At 41.8% G+C, this 25,007-nt stretch overlaps 1 protein-coding gene across 3 annotated transcripts in view; it reads right to left on the reverse strand.

Moving 5' to 3' along the window:
* The window catches only part of USP43 (ubiquitin specific peptidase 43), a 54,630-nt gene that overhangs the window by 26,738 nt on the left and 2,885 nt on the right, over positions 1-25,007 (reverse strand). For 2 of the 3 annotated variants that reach the window (XM_033091751.1, XM_033091750.1), the window contains exons 2-6: positions 19,549-19,680; positions 12,543-12,646; positions 5,821-5,913; positions 3,797-3,932; positions 826-961 (exon numbers count right to left, since the gene is read on the reverse strand). In XM_033091751.1, the coding sequence (XP_032947642.1) occupies positions 826-961; positions 3,797-3,932; positions 5,821-5,913; positions 12,543-12,646; positions 19,549-19,680 (601 nt within the window). Of the gene's footprint in view, positions 1-825; positions 962-3,796; positions 3,933-5,820; positions 5,914-12,542; positions 12,647-19,548; positions 19,681-25,007 lie in introns of those variants that run through there. The other variant, XM_033091752.1, reaches the window with a different exon arrangement.

Here is a 25,007-nt window from a genome sequence, read left to right on the forward strand (position 1 = left end):
GTCACCTGCGATTGAATTTGAAACGGTGGTTTGTTTCATGGATTTACAACATAATCAGGACCAGTCAACGTCCTGTTTCAGATTCCTTGCCCAGAGTCTCTGTTGACCCAGAGCAACTGCAGATATTTGGTTCCCACAGCCTGCCACCTAGGCTGGCTGAGGATATGAGACCTGTGCCCAGGATTCATCGGGGGTATATGGTAACACTGGCACCTAAATATGGGCCTTTTTGACTGGCTAATTGGGCCCAAATCTATACTGACCTACAATGAAAGACTGTTAGAAACTGACCGTCTTAGCCAATCTAAAGTTTGGTAAAGGCAAGCATCGGGAAGTGGGACTGGTAACAAAAAGTCATTTAATAACCTCTTTGGCCATCTATTGATCCTGTCTGTAAAAATTTTACTTTAAACACAGACCTTGAACCACAGGCATCTGAAAACAAAGATTACCCCAGCATCTATTCTGATTAGTGAGTGTCAAAGGATGGTCTCAGGACCAGTAGCGTCGGTACCACCTGGGCACTCTTTATACTTGCAAATTCTCAGGCCCTTCCCCTGACCTACTGAATCAGAAACTTTGTGGATAGGACTCAGAAATCTGCTTAAACAAGTCCTCCAAGTGACTCTGATATTCACTAAGGTTTTGAAAACCACTGTGTTAATTGAATATTTTTTAATAATCAACCACCTGTACACAAATATCAGAGAAAATAAGGTTGATAGTTCCGAGTACTAAAATCAAATGTCTTATGCCTTAGCACACAATGAGTACCCTCTCAAACCTGTAACTCAGAATATTTAAGTAAAAGTATGCAAGCACTACCTGAGAGTATCTCCTGGCCAGGTGGTGGAGGGGCTTGGAAGGCATACACATTATCTCCCTCTGCAATACTGTTCAGGTCTTCTTCATCAAAGAAAGACCGCTGGAGTCCACTGGGATACAGTTCAACCAAGATCACCTGGAATGAGAAGGATCATTTTCCCTCTTGATTTCTCAAAGAGAACTTAACAAATAAAAAATCTAAGGGTAAAAGGATTAAGAATACAAATTGGCAGTTACAAAATAGTCAGGGGGATGTAAAGCACAGCATGGGGAATACAGTCAATATTGTAATAGCTATATATGGCGTCAGACGGGACTAGACCTATGGAAGGATCACCTCATAAGTTATATAAATGTTTAAACAGTATGCTATATTCATGAAACTAATGTAATATTGAATGTCAACAGTAATTCAAAATTTTTTTTAATTTTAAAAATTAATAAAATAAAGTAAAAGTGACTGATAGGCTTACACCTCTCTTTTACCCTTGCCTTCCTTCTAACTAGTGAGAATACTATTTATTTTTGTACTGAAACACAGTATGTATAACAATTAGATTGGCTACAGACATCTCAGCTGCAGCAATAGAATATCAAACTGCTTTATAGAAGGGTGGGAGGAAGAAAGTGGAAAATCTAAAGTTTAATACCCAGCTAAACCATCACATAAGATGAACATAAAATAAAGTCTTCTTCAGATAAACAAATAGTGAGTGTTTACTGCTAACAGATCTCCACTGAAAGAACTTCTAATAGAACTACCAACTTTTTTCACATTGTGTCATATATGAAAAATATTTTTATGGAACACTGAGGTAAGCAGAAGAAGCTGCTTTTATAGTGGAAAATAGGGGTGACTGCCTTGAAGGTTCTGGCTGCCCCAGACCCAACTTTGTCACCTCAAGGGCTGAAGGAATCAACATCTCAGCACACATAAACCATTGAAGGCTCACTGTCTGAGAAATTCTCTTGTAAAAGATACATTTCAGGGTTAAAAACAAACAAACTGAATCAAAAAGGAAAACTTGAGATGTGAGAAGAAATAATAAACCAAAGAAAATAGTAAACATTGATAAATGGTAAATATATGCATATTATATAAACCTATACAATCCTATAATAACAAACTATACTACTACTACAACCGGGGAGAAAGAGGAGGAGGGATTAAAATACTGGACAACAATATCCATCTATAATAATATCTAAATGAAAAAGATATAAAGGAAATTAAAACATGCCAAGATCCTTGTGTTTTTTTGGGAAAATTAACATAAGACTTTGTTACTTATGCATGTTGACAGTTTGTGATAAACAGTAACAGCATAGAAATATAATTATATGACCCAAACCTGAAGAGATGGAATAAAGAAAAATTGCTCAATCCAAAAGAAGCAGTAAAAAAAATAAAATAAACAAAAAACAGTAAAGGAGGGGGAAAAGAAACAAAGGAAAAGCAGAGTAAATAGAAAGCATAAAATAAGATGCTATAAATAAGTCCAAATATATCTATAATCATAGATAATATAAATTGGATAAGATTGCCTGTTTAAACAAAATCTCAAAATAGACTAGGTTCCAATCAAAGTGTCCATCCCTGCACTTTAGGAATCCCAAGTGATACATATCTCGCTGAACAAACACATCACACCTCTCAAAGTCCTGACAGTCCTTTTACTCTCTTAATTATTCAAACTCTACCTCTTTCAGACTTCACCATTTTGATCTTTCATTACTGCCATTTTTTCCCCCAAGATTTTCACCTACTGTCCTACTCTCTCTCTTACTCTCTCAATAGATCCCTACAGGACACTTTGAGTTTACAAAGCAAGATATACACATTTTCTTCCACTCGAGACCCTCATAAAAATGATGGTAGAGGTCAGAGGGACTGGTTGGGAGGGGGCAGGTAGAAGCCCACTGGAATGATAGAGATTCAAGTAATCATGGTGGTTTACATGGATGTATATGCATGTAAAAAAATTCAACAAATTTTAACCTTAAGACAGGTACACTTGATTGTATGTGTATTATCCCTTGACAAAAAAGTTAAAAATATTATTTAACTTGAACAAAATCCCATGAGGTCATCAGGGAAGTATAAAATTTCCATTTTGTAGTTAAAGAAACAGAGGACCAATTATTTTGTTAAAGATCAAAAAACTAGAAAGTGACTGACTCACAATTAGAACCCCATTCTGAGCCCTTCCCACCATGCCATATTGCTTTTTCTCACCATCATCTCTATCCTGCACTTTTATGGGGCCCCTCTTACAAGTTCTGTCCTCCAGAGTCACAGCGAATCCAATTTCTTTACCAAGACTCCTTTTAAAAAACACTAGAGCACAGCCATCCCATTTTCCCCCAGATCTCCCCTCTCATGTTACATGTCCTCAGTTCCCTCAGTGGTTCCTCATATTTCATTCATTGTCCCTTCAGTATCCCGGTCTATATGCTCATGAGTGAAAACACTGAATAGTCGCTCAGGCTCTGAAATCAAGTCATCTGTATTCACGTCCTGCCTCAGCCACTTAGCAGCTGCGTGACCCTAGGCAAGTCACTCAACCTCTCCATGCCTCTTCTTTGCTCTCTGGCAAAATAAGGATAACTATAATAGCTACTTCACAGGACGGTTATAAGGATTAATTCAGCTATGCATATACCGTGCATAGAATAGTGCCCAGCACTTCCTAAGCACGACTGAGGGATAGCTCCTGTTGGAATTACTATGACGGTGATCATCACGTTCTTGAAGACAAAGGTGGAGTCTTTCTCTGATTATTCTGTGCAAACGCCAGGAGAAGTCAAAGCTCAGTCATCACGGACACCAGAGACTACTAATCAAACAGAAACTCATGAGTCACACTAGAGGAACCTGGGAACCAGAAGTTAGCCTAAACTAGAGAACCAGAAATTAGCCTATTTAGCATTTTGTCATCCAGTGACAAGGCCACATGCAATGCCATCATACCTCATCTGCAGGGACTTGGCCTTCGTCTGCCACCATTTTCCTCAGGGCTGCCACTGTGCTGAGAATCGGCACGGCAAGGCCAACCCGCAGGAACCGCTGGCTCTTAGAGGGGAAAACCAAGGTGACACTCAAGAACCTGAAAAATAGGAAGGAGTCCACAACATTAAAGGACGGACATGGACTGTGGCCAACACCATTGACAGTGGGTCACGTTCAGCACTTAGGCTAATCTCTGCTTCCAGGTCCGGTCACTGCATTTTAGGTACACTGTCACAAGGTAGCAGTGGAGAGCCAATTCTCGGAGGGTCTTTGCTGAGTTAAAAAGAAAAGGTATTTGATTAAGAATCAAAATAAAGTCTACGTCTCAAGGTTCTGTTTATTAAATAGATAATCTTAACCAAAACCAAACTTTAAGTTTGAGAAGTAAAGTAGTCAAGCTTCTTCTTCAGTAGGATTCAACACTGCTAATGATGCCTTCCTTTCCTTACTAAAATTCTCCCTTGGTGATGGGACATACCGGACCCCTCTAATCCCACATCCTACTCTCCCCACCCACATACCAGGCCTCATTCCTCCCGCTCCTGTGTCTGCTGTTCTATAGGGCAGTAATTATTCACACAGCTAATTAACAGAGCTGGGATTTGAACACAGGCAGTCTGGCCCCAGAGTTAGTCGTCCTAACCAATACGCTATGCTGCGTCCAGCCAGGAATCTTAACTCACACCTACCAGTAGACATCCTCTGATGGTATCACTGGTGATAGGATAAGCCAGTGTCACATGTGTGACACAGGAATTCAGAGCAGAAAGGGAGATTAAGTTGTCGGGAAAGGCTTTATGAGGCTGTCACGTCTTCCGCTGCATCCTCAAGATGGAGGATGTCCACAGAGGGCATGAGAGATGGTATTCGTGGAAGTGAGGAACACAGGAAGAAATGCCACCATCCCAATGACAGTGAAGGACACTATCTAGGAGCTCACTAAACTTCCATGATGGAGATCCAGTTGCCTTATAGTCACCACCAAGGCCTGGGCTTCTGGAAGGCTGGCACCATGGACTTCTTACTGTTTTTTTGTAAAGCTGGGCCTCACCATGATTGTTACCCAATTCTATCTCCTCTTTTCTTTTTTTCTCATTTGCTCCAACAACCCTTTTCCTTTTCCTTTGCTCCTTGGATAAACATTTTCCTACACCTTCGTAAACAGGAGAAAGGATTTGGAAATACAGCAGGCATAAGTAGACGGTGACAGATTTTTTTCCCGTTTGCCCATCTGACCGAGTGGTACTGATTGGCCCATGCCAGCTTCTGAATGGGCCAAAGACATAAGCCTGGTGCTGATAAACAAAAGCATTGTTTGTAATTACTTCTTCAGTTAAAGATGGGACACTGTAACCCTTCACTTTAATTGTCACATTCCGTAACTGAATGTCACCCAGTTATAAGGCTGGTTTCTAGAGAACTATTGGCTGAGAAGCAAAGGAGAGAAAATTGCCGCTGCAAGGCCAGAAGGTTCCCAATAAAAAGTAGGGATAGGGGGCCGGCCCGGTGACTCAGGCGGTTAGAGCTCCGTGCTCCTAACTCCGAAGGCTGCCGGTTCGATTCCCACATGGGCCAGTGGGCTCTCAACCACAGGTTGCCGGTTCAATTCCTCGAGTCCCGCAAGGGATGGTGGACAGCGCCCCCTGCAACTAAGATTGAACACAGCACCTTGAGCTGAGTTGCCGCTGAGCTCCCAGATGGCTCAGTTGGTTGGAGCACATCCTCTCAACCATAAGGTTGCTGGTTCGACTCCCGCAAGGGATGGTGGGCTGCGCCCCCTGCAACTAGAAAACAGCAACTGGACCTGGAATTGAGCTGCGCCCTCCACAACTAAGATTGAAAGGACAACAACTTGACTTGGAAAAAAGGCCCGGAAGTACACACTGTTCCCCAATAAAGTCCTGTTCCCCTTCCCCAATAAAAATCTTTAAAAAAAAAAAAATGTACGGATAGAAGTCAAGTTCACTGGCATGATGCTCACATACCTCGTCTGGCGCAAAGGGATAGGCAGTGACACACACAGAAAAGGATCGAAGGTGTTGCTCTGTTTCAGGCAGTGGGGACAAGTCAAGGAAGATCTGTGAGGACAAAGAATAGAAATTTAAGTTTAATTACATTTAAACAGTTTGGCAGTTGCTACTAAAAACTTTAATATAGAATTACCATTGTAATTCTACTCCTACGTATATACTCCAGAAATTGAAAACAGGTATCCCAACAAATACCTGTACACAAATAAATGTTCACAGCAGTATCATTCACAATAGTCAAAGGGTGGAAACCACCCAAATGGTCACCAATGGATGAATGGGTAAACAAAATGTAGCGTATACACATAGTGCATTATTCTTCAGCCATGACGTCCCGACACATGCTACAACATGGCTGAAACTCAAAAACATTATGCTATGTGAAGGAAGTCAAACACAAAAGGCCACGTATTTTGTAATTTCATTGATAGGAAATACCCAGAATATATTCCAAAATATAAGGGATTTCTGGATAAGAAATCCTTTATCCTAAAATCTACATTAACTTCCTTGGGAAAATGGAACTGTATCCCACAAGCAGTCTGTGCTTGCACCACAAAATAGCCCGAGGGTCAGTCAGCAAGGAAACCGGAGCTGCTATCAGAACCAGGTTTTCTGACTTTGCTTGACTGTTGAACAGACAAAACAGAAAAAAAAATAAATAAAATAAACAGGGACAAGAAAGATACCCTGAGGTTTTCCGGGTGCTGCCCAAGGCGACCCCAAGGGATCTGCTCACAGAAAGTCAGTTTGCCTGGATGCAAGTTAAGAGAACAGCAACCATGATTTTAGAAAACAGACGCGAGTATTTAATGTTCAACCCCTCTCACTGCCTCTGATAAATTTCCCTGTGGGAAAACCATGGTAATGTTTTGGTAAAAAAAATGGTGTTCAGACATCAAGATCCAGCCAGCAGGGGGACCCGACACTGTGGGGGTCTCCTCTGCCACCCTGTTTCTCTTCCAATCCTTCTCCCATTTTCACCTATTGAGTACCTAAACATAACAGAGGCTTGAAGGAGGTATTTTTGTCCTTAGGAAATTTCCAAATCCCTGTTTCACATTTAAGCAAACAAATGAAAAGGAATATTTTTCTTTGACTTATTCTTTTTTTTCTTTTTCTTTAAACCTACTAAAACTAAGTTAGGCTGCCTTTTTCTTACAGAGTTGCATCATATTAAACTGGAACAGGGCTCAGGGAGAGGCCTTTATATTGAACCACGAATGTCTGTCAGGGAGCAAGAGACGTGTAGTTTGGATAAAAACATTACAAGGGTCTAATTTTATATTTAAAGAATGAAGAAAACATGATTTTCACAATAAACTACAGAAAGGAAGTGAAGTGCACCTGTTTCTGAAAGGATGAGAAATGAGGACAGAGTGAGTGGGACCAAGAAATCAGGAAGAGAGAAGGGCAGCATCACTTTTACAGAAACCTCTGGAAGTTACTAGGCTCCAGCTATCTCACAGGTAGCCTGAGAGTTGCTGTAGTCCTCGCCATCCCTTCCAGAGCATTCGCAGTTCTGTCCTATTGTCCCCCAAACACTCACAGAGCAAAGGGACAGAAAATCACCCCCCTGCCCTTCAATCACCCACCTCCCTAAGGTGGTCGGTCATTCTCCTCGTCTCTTCGCTTGTTACAAAGCCAACCTAATCAGCGGCTACTGAACCTCAGCACTTCTTGGCTTTCCACCAGTTACAAACACCCAGAAGTAAGACCCAGGCTTTGACACTGCACATGTCATCACTCTGATCTCTCACTGCTGCCAAAAACACATTTCACACCTCAAACCTGGCCAGCTTCACCTGCTTACTGGACAGTGGAACTGACATCTACGCCACCAGAAGCAAGATGTCGCCTCTCCAAGATCTGTTCTGAGAAAGCCTTCTAAAGCATACTCTGCCTAAAAGGGAACGAACGCTGCCTATAATGGGGACCAGATTAGACTTTCTGTGAATAAAGCTATGAATGACACGCAGAAATAAACAAATACATGCACGCCCACGTGTACACGCACTCTCTCCTCTAGGCAAAACTCCAATAGAGCAACAATCTTGGTTATTAAACTTGCAGGTGGTTTTAGGTTGTGGTCATAATCATATAGAACAGCTAATTATTTTTCCTCTAGTCCATATCTCCAGCACCCTAATACTATTGCTCTTTCCCTGTTCCAGCCAAAGTCAAACACTCAGCCCCCTGAAAGGGGGGGAGGGAAGATGGAGGAGGGAGAAAGTCAGTGAACAGGGTCCTCTCAGTTAACCCATAATACCTCTTTTGGCTTTCAATTTTATAAAGAAGGCTGATACCAGGGCAACTTTGCATTCCAGGCAAGCCCTCCCAAATGGAGAAAAGGCTGAGGAGGGCCCAGCCAGCAGCACCACTCAGAGGCACCAGCGTGGAGCTGGCTGTCACTGACTGCTACAGAAAAAGTCCTCAAAAGTCCTAGCCTGATGGGCACTTCTCAGACCTCAAAAGTCTCACTTTTAACCTCAAAATCTCACATGTAGCCTGAGAGTTCTTCTCAGGCTCAAAAGTCTCAGACCTCAAAAGTCCTAGCCTGATGGGCATCGCTAGCAATTATTTTTTCTTTACTGTAGATTATTAGGCACAAAGCAGATATTTTTCGTTGTCATCAGTACTTTTTTTTTTTTTTTTTTTTTTTTTTTAGCATGAACACCTCGCTTCTTACTCATCTTCCAACAGTAATCTACCCAAACGGCACTGGCAGTCCTTAATATCTGATTGGCTCCAATGTCAATTCCTCAGGAATCCTCTCCTGACTCGCCCTGTACCTGTCAGGCACTTTGTGATATTGTGATTTTAATAAGAAATATATATTTGCTCTCCACACCTGCTCCTGGCACAGAGCTCCCAAAACCCTTGACATTTCCTAAGTCATAAGAGCAAAAATAAAGGTGAAAGAAACATCTTTTATTATTTGTAACAAGCCCCTTACTACCACACCTGAGTGATGTTATTGAGGTGATTTTTGGAAAGTTGGTAGATAACCAGAGGATGGGGCTGGGTGCCAGGGTAAACAACCATGTGATTAGATGGTTGGAACTTTCAGCTCCCCTCCCCCACACCTCCTGAGAAAGGGAAGGGAGCTAGAGGTTGAGTTTATCACTAATGGCCAATTATTTAATCAATCACACCTATGTAACGATGCCTCCATAAAAACCCTAGCAGAAGGGGTTTGGAGAGCTCCCAGGTTAATGGACACGGAAGTGCTGGGAGGGTAACTTGCCCCGAGAGGACTCGGAGGCTCGGCTCCCCTTTCCACACACCTTGCCCTGTGCATCTCTTCCTTCTGACTGTACCCGAGTTGTATTCTTTTGTAATAAACCAGTAAACGGCTAAATAAACTGTTTTCCTGAGTTCTGAGCTGCTCTAGCAAACTATGGAACCTGAGGAAGGAGTCATGGGAACCTCCAATTGAAAGCCAGTAGGTCAGAAGCCCATGTGACAACAGGGACTTGTAAATTGGTGTCTGGTGGGGAAACAGTCTTGTGGGACTGAGTCCTTAACCTGTGGGGTCTGATGCTATCTCCAGGTAGAGTGTGTCAGAGTTGAACTGTAGGACACTCGGTGTCTGCAGAGAATTGCAGAATTGTTTGGTATGGGAAAAACACCCACACTTCTGGTGTCAGAAGTACTGTAAGTGTGGTAGTAATAAAGGGTAGTGTAAGAAAACAAGAGTTTTTTCCTCTTTCATACCTGTAACGTGCACTTCAAAGCACCCTCAATTTTGCCTTCAAAGCACTCACCAGACATAACTATATAAAAACCCAGGAGTCACCCTGTCTTCTCATCTCTCCCACAGTCCCTCCACCCCATACCCTTAGACTCATTAGCAAGTTCTGTTGACTGCTCCCAAAACATGTTCCCCATCCACTTCTCTCCATCTCCACCACTACCTCCAGGGGCCCAGCCACCATCATTCACCGCTGAGACGACTGCAAGACATCAGCTGCTGCTTCGGCTTCCAGTCTTGCCTCCCTTCATTGCCCATAACAATCAGCATCACCTCTTAAATTGGTAACGAGACCACACCCCGCTTTAAATTTTGCAGTGGCTTCCTGTGCCCTTTAGACTAAACCCCACACTTGGACTGGACACCTGTACTACAAGTCCCCATCCACCGCTCCAGCCTGACCCCCCCACCCCGCACTCCTCACTACTTGGCAATTCTCTGTTCCTTGAACTTGCCAAGATCATTCCCACCTCAGGCCCTTTGTCTTTGCTATTTCTTCTGCCTGGAATACCCTGTCCCCAAGTATTGGAGTGGCTGACTCCTTGTCACTCAGTTCCCAGCTCAAATGTCCCCTCTGAAAAGAAGCCTTCCCTGGCCACCTTATCTCAGGTTGGCTGCCTCCCCCACCTCCCAGGTTACACCTTATCATTTCACTTAACACTGTGGTAAGTCGTTTGTTGACGTGTTTTATTATCTAACACCTCCCCAATAGAACGTGAGCTCCATGAGAACAGGCGCTGGGTCTTGTTCGCAGCTCAATTCCCAGCACCTAGAAGAGAAGCTGGCACATAGTAGGCATGAATGAACTATCTAGAGAATAAATGGATATATTTAATTAGTATTTCTCTCTCATGGGCAAGGAATTATTATGTTCTTCATTCTAACCAGGGGACGAAGCACAGTATCAGATGCTCAGATATTTAAAAGAAGAGTAAGAACAGAGTATGTGTGGACAAGAGAGGAAGAGGGTAGAGAGAATGGAGTGAGCGGAGAAATAAGTGGATTTATTGTACAAGGACACCAATGAGTGGTACCTCGTGGCAATTACTGGTGACCCTTCCCTGCTCTCTAACATGCCCTCCCCTTGTACTCTCTTTTCCCTCCTTCTATGTGTTCTTCTTTCTCCTTGATTCTTTTCCTGTCTCATTTTTGTGTCAAACAGTTGTGCTTTGGGCATCTGAAGATAGACAGATGCTCTATAAGTAGCTTTCATGGCTAAAAAGGTCAGTAGCCACGAAATCTAAGTTTCCTCTATGCATACCTTACAGCACATCACCACACCTCTTAGGAAGTAAGTGGGTCTCTCTTCAGGTACAACAGAAGTATGGGATTGTTTAGAAGAGATTTTAATTACCCAATACACTAAGCAACCAAGAGTAGGAGTGGAGTGCCCCCTGGTCATTCTGGCTGTCTCTGCAGGGTCCTCCCCCTGCCTCCCTGCCCAGTGGGGTAGGGAGGGGGAGAACTTTCTCAAGTGCTATGGATTTTCCACTCCAGTGGAAAACAGGTTTGGCATCTTTGCAAAGTGTTTCAGAGACTATTTGGTCTTCCTAAACATAAAAAAAAAAAAAAAAAAAAAAATCACCTCAAAGACAGGGATCATGTCCAATTTATTTTATTGGCGATTACTGAATATAACATAAATCCTAAATCAGGACAGTTTCTGGGCAATTTTAAGTGATCTTCTCCTTCCCAAACAAAGAATACAGATGCCCAAAAATTAACTGTTAATTTATTTGAAATGAATAAGAGAAAAAGAAACAAAAGAGGAGGCCCATGAAAAAGACAGCAGAGCAAAGGAAAGGGAAGAGTATCCAGAAGACTCGGAGAAAAGCACACCTTTGAAAATGATTTAATGCAACATGCGGAAGAAAAACACGATTTTAAAAACAGTTTGATATCCATAATAGAAAACAAGAGGGCAGAGCTTCTGCACAACTGAAGTAGCAGCAGAATATCACAAGAAAAGAACAAGGTAAAATGGAAAAGCTACCAAAGAGAAAGAATAACAAAGAAAACAAAAGCAGGACTTAAGCTTCTGAGATCAAAGGTCAAACCCTGGTTCCACAAATTACTATGTGTCTTCATGAAAAGCCCATCCTCCCAGCTTGTTACTCATCTCCTGGGGCTCTTGAAAGCATTAAATTTTGGGCACAGCATGTCACTTAGAGGGGGTTCTCTGTAACAAAGGCTCCCTCTAAATCCTGATCATTGTGCTTATTCCACTTCTTTTTTTTGTTTTTGTTTCTGTTTTGTTTTTGTTTTTCTTTTCTTTTTTTCTTTTGCTTATTCCATTTCTAAGCGAGAATTTCATTCTTGTTGAAGATGTTCCCACCCATTCAATCCCATTTATCCCTCAGAGCTCATCAAAAGGCACACCTCCTCTGAGAAGTCTTGGATTTCTCCCCTTTCTGACCTCTCACTGCAATTAGTGCTTTCATTAAAACACTGCAATATTTCAAGATATTCTGCCTTATATGAATCTCTGAACTGTCAGATATAAAAGCCTAAAGAGAACTTTTCTGAAGTCGAAGGCTGTGCGAGTGTTTATTTTTTATATTCTCCAGAACGCTGGAAAATCTTGACCTCATAATAACTTGTTAAACTGGGCTCTCTAGCTATAAAGAATAAAGAGGAAGGGTCTCACCAGCTTCCCAATGACTGCCTGCTGGGCAGCTCCACCTCCACAATCTATAGAACCATCCTGGCATCACCCCTCTCAAGGAGAGATGGAATGCCGAGAAACCAGTAAGAAGGAAAAGAAGAAATACTAAAGGTCGGAGACCATAGGAGTGAGTGGTTAAATGGGGTTTCTAGTGGGAGAGGGAGGGTGTTTGTTGTTTTTGCTGTATTGTAATCTCAGGGTAAACCTGGCCACAGGAGGCTGGTTACCAGCATATACGTTTGCTGAACTCATTCTTACCTATATTGTGCTTGAAAGTGGCTTTGCACAAAGCTTTGACCTAGAGAAAGCTGAGCCGATGGTGACAGGAGGTTCTCAGAGGTTTTACTGGCTTCAGGCTGAAGCTGAAAAATAATGAGGAAAGGAAGCAAATTAGACAAACCTCCCATCAGTCCACTGCTTCCAGACCAAGGAGCTTTGGCTTCCTCCTGGGTCCACATACCCATTTCTGGGCCTGGACTCTACAGAACCTGGACCTTCAATGTTGCCTGTACCATAATTCACTACTCCTTCAATCTCTTGACTTCCCACATTCTCTACGACGGACGATGTGTTGAAAGAGCAGAACTGAAGCATGAACCTTGGCGAACACTCACATGTACTCACCCAGCCTCAAAGACTGCCTCTGGATTGACTACGCTGTTCTTTATCTCCATCCTGCTGGGCCTCTTGTGTCTACATGCCTCCTGGACATTATACTTGGGTGCGGTGCCATGACTTCAAACACCTCCACACCAAATCTTCCCAACTCCTACCTACTGAACTGTTTGTGTCCACATTCGCCAGTGGGCCAGTCTTCACACGACCACCATCTTTCTCAGACAAACCACCTTAGAATAACACATAAGCCTCCTTCATTCCACACATCAATTCTATTGCAGCCTTCTCTGCCTTCCCCTATGTATTAGTTTCCTGTTGCTATTGTAGCAAATTACCACAAGCTGGAGGCTTAAAACAACAGATATTTATTCTCTCACAGTTCTTGACACTAGGCATCCAAAATCAGTATCACTAGCCCAAAAGCAAGGTATTAGCAAGGCCGCACTCCCTCTGGACACTCCTTGCCTCTTCTAACTTCTGGTGGCGACAGGAATCCATGGTTTGTGGCCACATGACTCCAGTCTTCAAGGCCCGTATCTTCAAAGATCCAGGAAAAAGGAACACATGTGAAGTGTTTGAGTTGAAGTGTATTGATGTCTGAATTTTAATTTAAGATACATCAAAAAAATAAGATGAGGGAAAAAAAGGATAGAATGATGAGTGGACAGAGGGATGGATAGGTGAATAAATATGTGATTAAAGCAATTTTAGTAAAATGCAAATTATGGAATCTAGGTATGTGGTGTTCATTGTATAATTAGCTCAACTTTTCCATATGTTTGAAACCTTCCATAATAAAATAGTGGGACAAATATTCAGAATGGTCACTCTTATTTGTCCAACTATTAATATTTTATTAAGCCCAAATTTGACCAGACTACAGGCTGTGCAAAGGGAAGTAGAAAACAGGGCTGGAGAGAAAGTCTGGAGCCACCCTGGGTGGGGCCTTCGGTATCTTACAAACCACCTGGTTCAGTAAACAGCATAGCACCAGGGTTAAAAGTTTGACTCTGGAGTCAGACTGTCTGGGTTCAAATCCCTGCACTGGCACTTAGCTGGTGAGGTTACTCGACCTCTGATCCAGCCAAGTAACTCACCCAATCTCTTTGCTCCAAGGTTTCCCAACCATAATAAAGGGATACTGAAGGATAATACCTATCTGATAGGGATCTTTTGAGATTAAAAGAGTTCGTATATATAAAACACTTAAACAGTACTTACTGTGCCAGCCACTGTTCTAAGTGTTCATTGGTGTTGTTACACAATGGGGAGTATCTGATGGGTTTTGACACTAGTGGTAGTTACATTCACAGAGACATGTTTTCACTTGACAGACATGCACAGGATGAAGGAAGGTAAGTCTGGAGGTAGGACACAGATTAGGAGGCTCAAAGGCCCAGGTCACAACAGGGTAAACTAGAGTAAGTGCTGGGAAAATGAAGAGGGAAATACTCAGACACCCTTGTGTGTATGCGGCTCATAACTGAGCACCAGGGGAGCAAGAAGAGAAAAAGGGAGGAGATAAACAGGACCAACTCCAAGCTTCTAGTTTGGTGCCTGGAGGATGAATGCCTGTTCCACTGACAGAAGAGTCAAAAGAAGTGGGTCAGGGAAGGGTATGCCGAGTTTGAAGGTTATCCACATCCAACAGCAAATAGACGAAGGGCTCAGAGGAAAGAGAACTTGGATGTAGGACAGACAAGGGTATTTCTGGCTGCCCAGGATTCACCCCTCTTCTTTGGTAGAGCACCTCTTTGGCAACATTGAATCCAGCCCAGGGGAGGTGGGGAAGGCTCTTCAATCAGGAGTCCTGCTGTCCCTTACCAAAGGACAGGCACATGACCCAAGCTACACCAATGAGATGTTCCTGCCTTACATGGGAATGGGAATCCTGAGCAGAGTGACCCAAAAGCTGAAAACAGTGATTCTAACAGTAGCGTCCAGGCCAGAGCCGTTCCTGCCACTGAGACAGCCCCACCCTAGAGCTGTCTGGTTCTCGAAGGTTCCAAGCCTGGTTCTTCAGCCTTCCCTTTGATCGTGTATGCTGTTCGTTGGTCTTCTCATAAGTTCCCTTCTTTGAGTCAGCTGAAGACCTCACAATGATAGAGGCTGCTTCTGTAGCACATTGGGAGCGGCAGTGGATGGGATCACCCAGGGATGGGGTAAGGAAAGAGGAAATCCTGAACGAGGCTGGGGTGAGAAGCCCCAGAGGGTCATTCACAAAGCCAGGGACTGTCAGGTCAGACCAGGCTGGCTCTACTCTGCTAGCCAAGTGACGCTGGACATCTCTCTGAGCCTCGTTCCACATCTAAAAGGAGCAGGACTATCACAACCACCCCATGGGGCCATCATTAAAATAAAAAATGATGTGTGTATCCTGCCTGGCACATAGTAGGTGCTTAATAAATGCTAGCTTCCTGGTCCTCTCCCCAGTCTCATCCCTTTTTTTATTTTGCAAGAGTGCCGCTTTCTGTAAGATAAACTGCCAAAAAAGATTGCTTCTGTGGTACTCTCTATAGGATAGTAAAAATGTGCCCTTTTTGTGAGATGAAAACATTTGAGAATCATTACAGTTACAGCGAAGAAAGTAGTCCTTATGTTTTCTATTCCAGTTTCAATAAATCTAGCTAGATGGCTTTCATATGTTTTGAAACAGAAATAACCTCAAAAAGAAAAATTGTTCACTTACGCAAAGGGATAGTCCCTTTCCTTCTTGGAAAGGGAAAATGAAGTTTCGTGCCAAATAATCCCCACAGCCCTGCTCCTGCCCTTCAAGTGTTGGCAGCCAGGCCTCCACAGGTGGCCCAATTATCTGAGAGCAAATTTCAGAAAAGAGCCTTTGAGCCCAGACAGAGAAAAAGATCTTTTCTGGTTTCAATCAGGTCAAATTAAGAGCCAGGCAAGCTTCTCTCTGGCCAACAACCACTTCTGTTCTTGAACACGCTTGGCCCATTAAAGAAACAGAAAGTAGCCAGCATGGCCAAGAACGCTGAGTGAGGGCAGAGGAGCCTGTAGTCAGGCTGCGTGGTTGGCAGGCCCCCGCAGATAGGGCCCTGTCAGCCATATAGGAGTCTGGATTTTGTTCTAAGTGCCACAGGGAGCCACTGGAGGGATGTAAGCAGGAGAGTGACATCAGTTTATTTCCTTTCTGAAAAGATCGCTCTGGCTACAGTGTGGACAGCATTTAGTAGTGGGACATACTGGAAATTGGAAGACCAATTATGGCTCTTGAAGTTGTTATGAAGAATTATTGGCAGAGCCTCTTGGCTTAAATAAACTCAATGCCATCTTAAAGAAAGGTCTGGGAGTGGTGCACCATAGTTGGGAGCAACCACTCTCACTGGAAGGGGGGAGTGCTTTTGCCCTCCAGGGGACATTTGGCAATATTTGGAGACACTTTTTGGTTATTAATCACAAGTGGGGGTGCCATTGGCATCTACTGGGGTGCTACAAATGCTACAATGCCCCCACAACAAAGAATTGCCGGGCCCCAAATGTCGAAAGTGCTAAGGTTAAGAAACCCTATTCTAGAGTTGCATTTCCTAGATGGATCCTGGCTCTCCCACTTACTTGCTATATGACTTGGGGCAAGTGACTTAACCTCTCTGTGAGCCGTGTGCCTTTTCCTGCCACTAAGGGATGAAGAGGAATATTGAAAGGCAATTTAGAAGGCTGATGGTCCTTCCACTTTCCAGGTAGGAAGAGCTGCCTGGCACAGGCAGGGAGTAAGAGGGGAAAACAGGACAGAAGTCCTTTCCTATGAAACCAGCAGAAAGAGGAGGCACAGGTTTCCTCTCACCCCTGGTGGGGAACTGAGAAGGCACGAGACACTCAGGATAAGAAAAAGGATCCAGCCTGCTGGCTTTGAAATGGACAGACTCAGGTTCAATTCTATTTCCCCCAAGTAGAAGTTGAGTGACCTTGGGCAACTTACTTAACTTTTTAGGTAGGTCCAAAAGTAATTGAGGTTTTTGCAATTATTTTTACGCTTTTAAGCCACAATTACTTTTGTACCAACCTAATAAAATCCCATTAACTATAAAATATGAGCTATCCTTACAAATATTAAAACATGATAACTACTGAATTGATTCAACCATTCAAGAGTTTATTGAGTGTCTCCTGTGTTAGTAGTAAAATAAATCATGAAAAACATCAAGTTAGATGCATCGCACATAAATATTCGATAAACAGTATCTTTTTTTCTTTTTTTAAATATATCGTTCTGATTTCAAAATGTGTTCTCTCTAAGATTATGGAATACACAGTATAGTGGACATGTTTATCGGCTCAGCATTCCTTTCTTTGGGGAAGCAACCCAGCCAGCACCTTGTGATTGGATATAGTTCACCCTCCCCGCCCCCCAACACACACACACACACACACACACACACACACATACACACACTCATGTGACCCAGGTGTGCCCAATCAGAATATGGCATTCTGCTGGCCACCTGCTCAGCAATGGGCATGTGAATCACTCTGGGACAATCACACTCTTCCCTGGGCATTTTCCTGGAATCCCAAGTATTAAAGACCATGTGAGCATTGCAGGGGCCCTTGTTGCCCCCATGTGAGCAGAGCCAGTCTGAGAATGAAGCCAGAGACAAGAGATAGAGAGCCAAACACCTGGTACCATCCTCTGAGTCCTTGGATCCAGCCTTACCTGAAGCTGGTATAACCCCGGGACCTGCACAGTATAAAAACCAATAAATACCTTTTCCTTAAGTTGAGTCAAGTTAAATTGATGTCACTTGCAATTAAAAGGGCCTAAATAAAATAAACAGAAAATTACTATACATAAAAGAAAAAGCACCCATAATCTCACAAGCCAGAGAAACCACCATAACCTTTGAATGGGTGGTCCTCCCACGTTCCGCTATGGTGATGTTTTTGCTTTGTTGCATTTGTGTGTTTTGTGGATGACTGGGGTGGTTCTTCTTAAAATAAGAAAACAGACTTTCAAGCCAGACCCTCTTGGACTTGAATACTGACTCTGTCCCTTCTCTAGCTGTGTTGCTTTGGGAAGGTTACCCAACCTCTCTGATTCTTGGTTTACACATATATAAAATGGAGAAAATAACCCTAGCACCACTCCATAAATGATACTTGCTACTCATACTGTGTATAACACTCTGAGATGTGATCCAAGGAGTACTCTGTACAACCATTACTTCCTTTGTTCCATGCATCTGGCAACTTGCTATATTGGGCAAGAGGACTGTTTTTGCAGCTCCATCAAACTCTTAGCTTTTAATTACATTACACTGTTGTTTAAAATGGGTCTGTTCTTATTGAGACATATATAGTTCTGTTCGCCTTTTCTTAAAGTTGCAACTTGCCATTTTAAAAGAGAAAGAAACAAAGATAACAGCTGGCTATGTGGACAAGTTAAAAATAATGACTCAGCTTCCTAAGCCATTCATTCTTTTTCTTTTTTAATAAAAATTGTATACATTTAAGGTATATAGTATGATAATCTGACATACACATACATAGTGAAATGATTACCACCATTCAATTAACATATCCATCTCTTCACATAGTTTACCTTTTTTGTGTGTAGTGAGAACACCTGAAATCTACTCTTAGAAAATTTCCCGTATTATTAACTACAGTCATTATGCTGTACATTACATCTGTAGACTTAACTCATCCTACATGACTGCCACTGCCATCACCCTTTATTCCTCTAGAATGATGGGCTTCAAGTAAATAATGAACGGAGGTGAAGATGACAGTTGAAAGACTTAAAGACTTCCAAAGGGTTTTTTAATTGACTCGTGAGGGGGATGGTAATAAAGTGTCCAGATTTAAAACAAACAAACAAAAAACTGGGAAAGCAGTTCTTGTAGCTGCATCTGGATCAGTTTTGAGACACAACAAAAGGAATGCATGACTGATTGATTTCCAAAGCTTATGGTACATTTTTTAAATTACAGCAGCTTATTCATGGATGCTGTTCTAATACCTTCGCTCACTCATGGTATAATAACGTCCCTTGCTTTCACTTTCTTAAGAGAGAGATAAAAAGATAGCATTAGAGCAGAACCCACCATCGATCTTTATTTAGCAAAGCTCATAGAGAACAGAGCTGACGTATCAATTAAATGTGGCTACTACAAATGATTGTAGTGCTTTCTTACTCCCAAAGGTTTGAAGTTTCATCAAAATCTGGGAATGCTAAGGGAGTGCACACATGTAAAGATGCACACATCCATCCTATGTCTTTAGGGGAAAAAATGGGAATTGCTACTCTGTAGGATATGTCACTGAGAAAGCCATGGTAGAGTTAAAATGTCACCATCTGAAAATCATAAGCAATGGTAGTCATGGCCTCAGATGACCACACAAATGCACAGAATGTTGACAAAAATGAGATTTTTCCAATTTTAAGCCAAAAGGAAACCCTATTCACGATATCACTGGGATTAGAGAAGAAGGAAACGCAGCGGGAGGAAATGCATTGTCTACAACAAACAGCGCTAAGAGAAAGAAGAGAAAAGAACAGGGAACAGCGCTGTGTATACAGGAGCCAGAATACGCAGGAATCTAAGAATCTGAATTGGAAGATTCAGTTTTGAGGAGTTGGAAGGGAAGAAAAGAAAATCAAATACAGTGTGTTGTTTTGAGAGTGACCGACCTTCTCGGACCCTGGCCCTCGGTACAAGCCCTCCAAGTCCTCATGCACGCGATCCAGCAACCAGAGCAGGAACTCCAGGGCGTCATGCTGGGAATTGCCTTGGAACTGAGAGCCGTACTTGGAAACAGCATTCTGAAAAGAAAACCAGAGGGTCAATTTGGCCCTTCCAATAACCAAATAAGGGCCTATAAGTTCCAGATCTACCAGTGGTCACTCTTCAGCCCAGACGTGGGATGACCACACGGAAACAATATGGAGTGAGAAATGGTCTTTCCTGCTAAAGCCTGTCCTTTTGGGGCAGATGCTACAAGGGTTTTTTGTATAGGTGAAGGTATCTTTTTTTCCAGAAAGACTACTGATGTATGTTCTGGCCTTTGAAAACCCCTAGGGTTGTCTCTGTTGAATATTTTGATTCTGTTGACCATCCATCCTCCCTGAAGCTCTTGTCCCTTGATTGCTCAGGCACATGCTCCCTGGCCCCCTTCCTTCCGTCTATTTCCACACCGTTTGCCTCTGTTCATCCCGCAGGGGGAACAGCTTCTTGCCTTACCCTCCCCCTCAGTGATTTCATTCACTCCCACAGCATCAACTCTCTCTCTTTGCAAATGACCATCCGGCGTGGTGAAGCGGACTTCCTTAAACACCAGGCATGAAGCTTCTTCACAGACTCTTCTACGGTGTGTGAAATCCAAGTGCAAACTTCGCTTTCTGTGTTTAGACCACAAAATGTTTGATCATTTTCAACCTTCATTCTTTTAATAAATATTCACTGAGTGCCTACCACGTGCCAGGCACCATCCTCCAGATTGAGGACACAACAGTGAACAAGACAAACAGGACTCCCTGCCCTCCAGACACTTATATTCCCTGCGCCTCCGGCACGGTCCTGTTCAATTGTGTAACAACTTTTGTCATTTTCTGTATAAATGCATATTGCAGCTTTTTAAAAGTTTATGTCAAAAGGCAATGTATATACACATACTTTTGAAAAGGAATTCAAAATATAAAAAAAGGCAGGAATGAAGAATCTTCCTTGTACTTGGCCTCTATCCCTGTAGACCCCTCCCCAGAGACAGGTCAACTGTCAGTTTCTTAAGCATCTTTCCAGGGACTTTTTTTTTTTTTTAATTCATGTGCAAGCATGAGCATCTGCGTGTAAGTGAATCCCCTTGTCTGTGTGTGTGCACACAGTACATGTGGTTGTTTATCCCACTCTGAGACTGCAGAGCCAGGCATCAGGCCTATTCTCTGCTCACGTCCACCAAAGGGGGCAGTCTGAGCAAGGAGGCGGACACAGGCGGGCCTCACCACTGCCAATCAAACCCGATGGCCTGGGCTTTATTTTTTTCCTTTCTTTTACTCTTCTCTTGGAATTTAAAGGAAACTTCAGGATGAGATGAAGCAAAATCCAGGATTTAATTAATTGAAATGCTAGTTCTGAGTCTACCATGTTTCCCCGAAAATAAGACAGGATCTTATATTAATCTTTGCTTCAAAAGACGCATTAGGGAATGTCATCCTGAAATCATGCTAGGGCTTATTTTCTGGTTGGGTCTTATTTTTGGGGAAACACACAGTATGTTTCAATCACACTGGTCTGGTTCACTGGAGGGTCTCGTTCTCCCAGGCTTCTCTGCATGTAGTAGGACTGCCAGATTTAGTGAGCAAAATGAATAAGCAATAAACAATGAATAACGTTCATAGTATAAGTTTGTCCCACGCAATATCTGGGATACATTTATACTAGAAAGTTGTTGTTTATCTGAAATTCAAATTTTACTGGGCATCACGTATTTTACCTGACCACCCTACTCCCCAGGTACCCTAAAACCTATATCCTTAGTACCAATATTCGTTCCTGGCAGAGCAGCCAGCCCCACCAAATGGAAATCTCTAAAATCAGCTCTTCCTCTTAAGGTCAGTTTCCCCCTTCAGATTCTCTCTCACACACACTTCAGTCAGTTGCCAAGCATTCTGGATTCTGCCCCGCCCCTTCAGGAGAGTTCCATTCCCACTGCTGAGTCCGAAGTACTGCTACCCAGATGACAATACCTACCTATAAAGGAGCCCAGCCCCGACAATCTCCCCCTGCCAACCCACTGCCTGCATGGCAGGACAGACCCATTTTCCTACAACCCCAGCGGATAACACCACGAGCCTACTCTAAACTCTTCCTGACTCTCTAAATCACTCCCTAATAGTCCAAACCCCTTCTCTGGTCTGGCCCCATCCAGGTATCTCACCACTTTCCTCATGGGTTTCAAAGCTCCAGCCACTCAGGTGGCCCCAAACACACTTCCCCACTTCAAAAATCTATACCTTTATTGTTTCTTCCTTCCGAGTGACCATTCCTCTCCTGTTAACCATGCTAATCCTTTAAGACTGACATCCTTTTCATGGTAGCCTGGCTACAAAACCTTTCCAGAAAGAATTTGACAACTTCAAGTTGATAGACAAAACAGGGCCTTAAAAATGTCCCTGGATATAAACAGTACAGTTGACCCTTGAACAACACAGGTTGGAATTGCACTGGTCCACTTATACACAAATTTTTAAAAATAAATACTGTTAGTGTATTTTCTCTCATGATTTTCTTTTCTCTCTAGCTTACTCGATTGTAAGAATACAGTATATAATACATATAACATACAAAATATGTGTTAATTGACAGTTTGTGTTACTGGTGGTTTCTGGTCCACAGGAGGCTATTAATAGTTAAGATTTTGGGGTGTCAAAAGTTATACTCAATTTTTGACTGCACAGGGTTGGGGGGAGTGTCAGTGACCTGAACCCCAGCATTATTCAAGGGTTAACTGCAATTGGGGGATTTAGATTAAGGAATGAGAGATATAAGCAAAGCTATCTCTAAGTATCAAAATTATCAGGGAAAAACTTGTGGCACATTCATATTAGATGGCCTTAAAAATTATGCTTGAGGAAACACTAATGAGAAAAGAAGTGATCCTGTCATTAAAAAAAAATGCAAACATATCTATCTGAGATTGTTTTATATATATTTGTAGATAAACAAAAGACCAGAAAATATATGGCAAAATATTAATAAATGGTTATCATAGAAGGATAGGACCATAGGTGTTTTTTTTCATTCTCATTTGTACATTGCAAAAAAAAAGAATTTTTTTTTGTAGTGAATATTGTTCTTTATTGGTCTTTTTCCAATTGTAACAGTATCTGGCAGGTGTTTTCCAGAAGATTTTTTATAATGTAACCTATCGATTCTTACAGAGGCCATTCCTACAGAAAGTCTATTGAAATGTGACTAGAAATACATTAAAGCTAAATTCTAACTTGGGAGGCAAATGCGGAAATATTTGGTATTTCTACCGTACAACATAGCATCCTCCATCCGTGTGTGTGTCTTCTCTCAAACATTTATAATTTTTAACATATTTCTTATTAAAATTATTCCTAGTTATTTCATACTTCTGGTTGTTTTCACGAATGAAATCTAATTTTTATAGTGTTCTAAATGGTTATTGCTATTTCTTTTTATCTTGTGTCTGACCTCATTAGTGATAGTGGTAATTATAAAATATGGATTTCTAGGGCCATTTGGTAATTTTTTCTGTTTAATATTTTTTACTCCATTTCCATTTTATGTCTTACTGTTTTGTCAAGAACTTCCAAAACATAAGTGTGATGAAAGCATCCTGTGTTTCAAAAAGCAATTCCTCTAGTACGTCACTTGAGTCATACTCTGTGTCTAAAATCGTAGGTCTAAAATGGACATATAAGCACATAAGCACATAAGCTTTAAGCACATAAGCTAAGATAAATCCTAGACGACTGAAATCCTTAATGTAACCATAGAAAAACTAGGAACACATAAAATAGAATATTTATCAACGGTGTAATACAAATAAATCTAAAACTTCCAGTATTGGGATAGGGAGAGAAGAGAGTTTGGAGAAAACATTTGCAGGAAATACAACAAGGGTTGAAGAACTTATAGAAACAAGTAAAAATAACATTAAGACGAAGGCAGATCGGATAGACAAACGACATAAATAGACGATTCCAAGAGCAGTCTTACAACTAGCAAGAAGTGTGGAAAAATCCTATACCTCTTAATCAAACAAATAACAGAAATCATAAAAACAAAGTAAAATGGTGCTTTTCAGGGCCTGAAGGGTGGGGGAATGGGACAGGTGTTTAAAGGAAAAAAACCTGCAACTCGTAAATAAATAAGACTTGGAGACCTAACACACAGTACAAAACTGTATTATAAACATTAAACTTCCTAAGAGACTAGATTTTAATTGCTCCTAACACTAGAAGAAATGATAATTATGTGACAGGATAGAGATGGTAGCTAAACTCCTATGGCCATCCTATTGTACTATAAATGTATCAATGCACAGTATGCACACTGTATCATGTACAGTAATCCCCCCTTATCCTCGGTTTTGCTTTGCACACTTTCAGTTACATGAAGTCAACCGAGGTCCGAAAATATTAAATGGAAGATGCCAGAAATGGACAATTCGTAAGTTTTAAATTGTGCTCCGTTCTGAGTAGCATGTTGAAATCTCACTGTCCCACTCCATCCTGCCCAGGATGTGAACCCTCCCTTTGTCCAGTGTCTCCACGCTGCATATGCTCCCTGCCCACTAGTCACTTAGTAGCCGTCTCAGTTATCAGATCGACTGGCTCAGTTCTTGTGTTCAAGTCACCCTTATGGTAGCCTCAGGTTGTCACAATGCCTGTCACTCACCTCACTTCACCTCAGCACAGAGGTATCTTATCTATCATCTTACATCATCACGAGAAGGGTGAGCACAGTACAGTAAGATATTTTGAGAGAGACCACATTCACATAACTTTTATCACAGTGTATTGTTAAAGTGATTCTCTTTTATTATTAGCTGTTCTTCATCTCTTAACTCTGCCTAATTTGTAAACTCAAGTTTATCATAGGTATGCATATATATAGGAAAAAACAGTATTTACAGGGTTCAGTGCTACCTGCAGTTTCAGATATCCACTGGGGGTGTTGGAATGTACCCCCGTGGATAAGGAGAGACCTACTATACACCTTAAACTTACACAATGTTTTATGTCAACTATAACTCAATTTTTTAAAAAGTGTGTATTTCATTGAACATAATTTACAATAAAGTTGATTTAAAAACCAAAAAACATAAAAATAGCAAACTATTAATCTTTGCTTTGACCATGTAATTTCACTTCAAGGAATTAAGGTTATGGAAATGAGCAGAGCTGAGGACAATGATTTAAATACAAGAATTTTCAATACAGTGTGACAACTGGAAAATTGTACAGTGCATAAATGTCTCCATAGGGATTGGTTCATTTAATAAAATATTATGCAATCATTACAAGTTAAATTCTGTAGACTATTTGAATAACCAGGAGAAAGTTTTATGATAATAGTTTTTTTTTTAAAAAAAACAGGATATGAAATTGGAATTTTCAAA

This window comes from Rhinolophus ferrumequinum, chromosome 21, assembly GCF_004115265.2.
Source record: "Rhinolophus ferrumequinum isolate MPI-CBG mRhiFer1 chromosome 21, mRhiFer1_v1.p, whole genome shotgun sequence".
Classification (NCBI taxonomy): Eukaryota; Metazoa; Chordata; class Mammalia; order Chiroptera; family Rhinolophidae; genus Rhinolophus; species Rhinolophus ferrumequinum.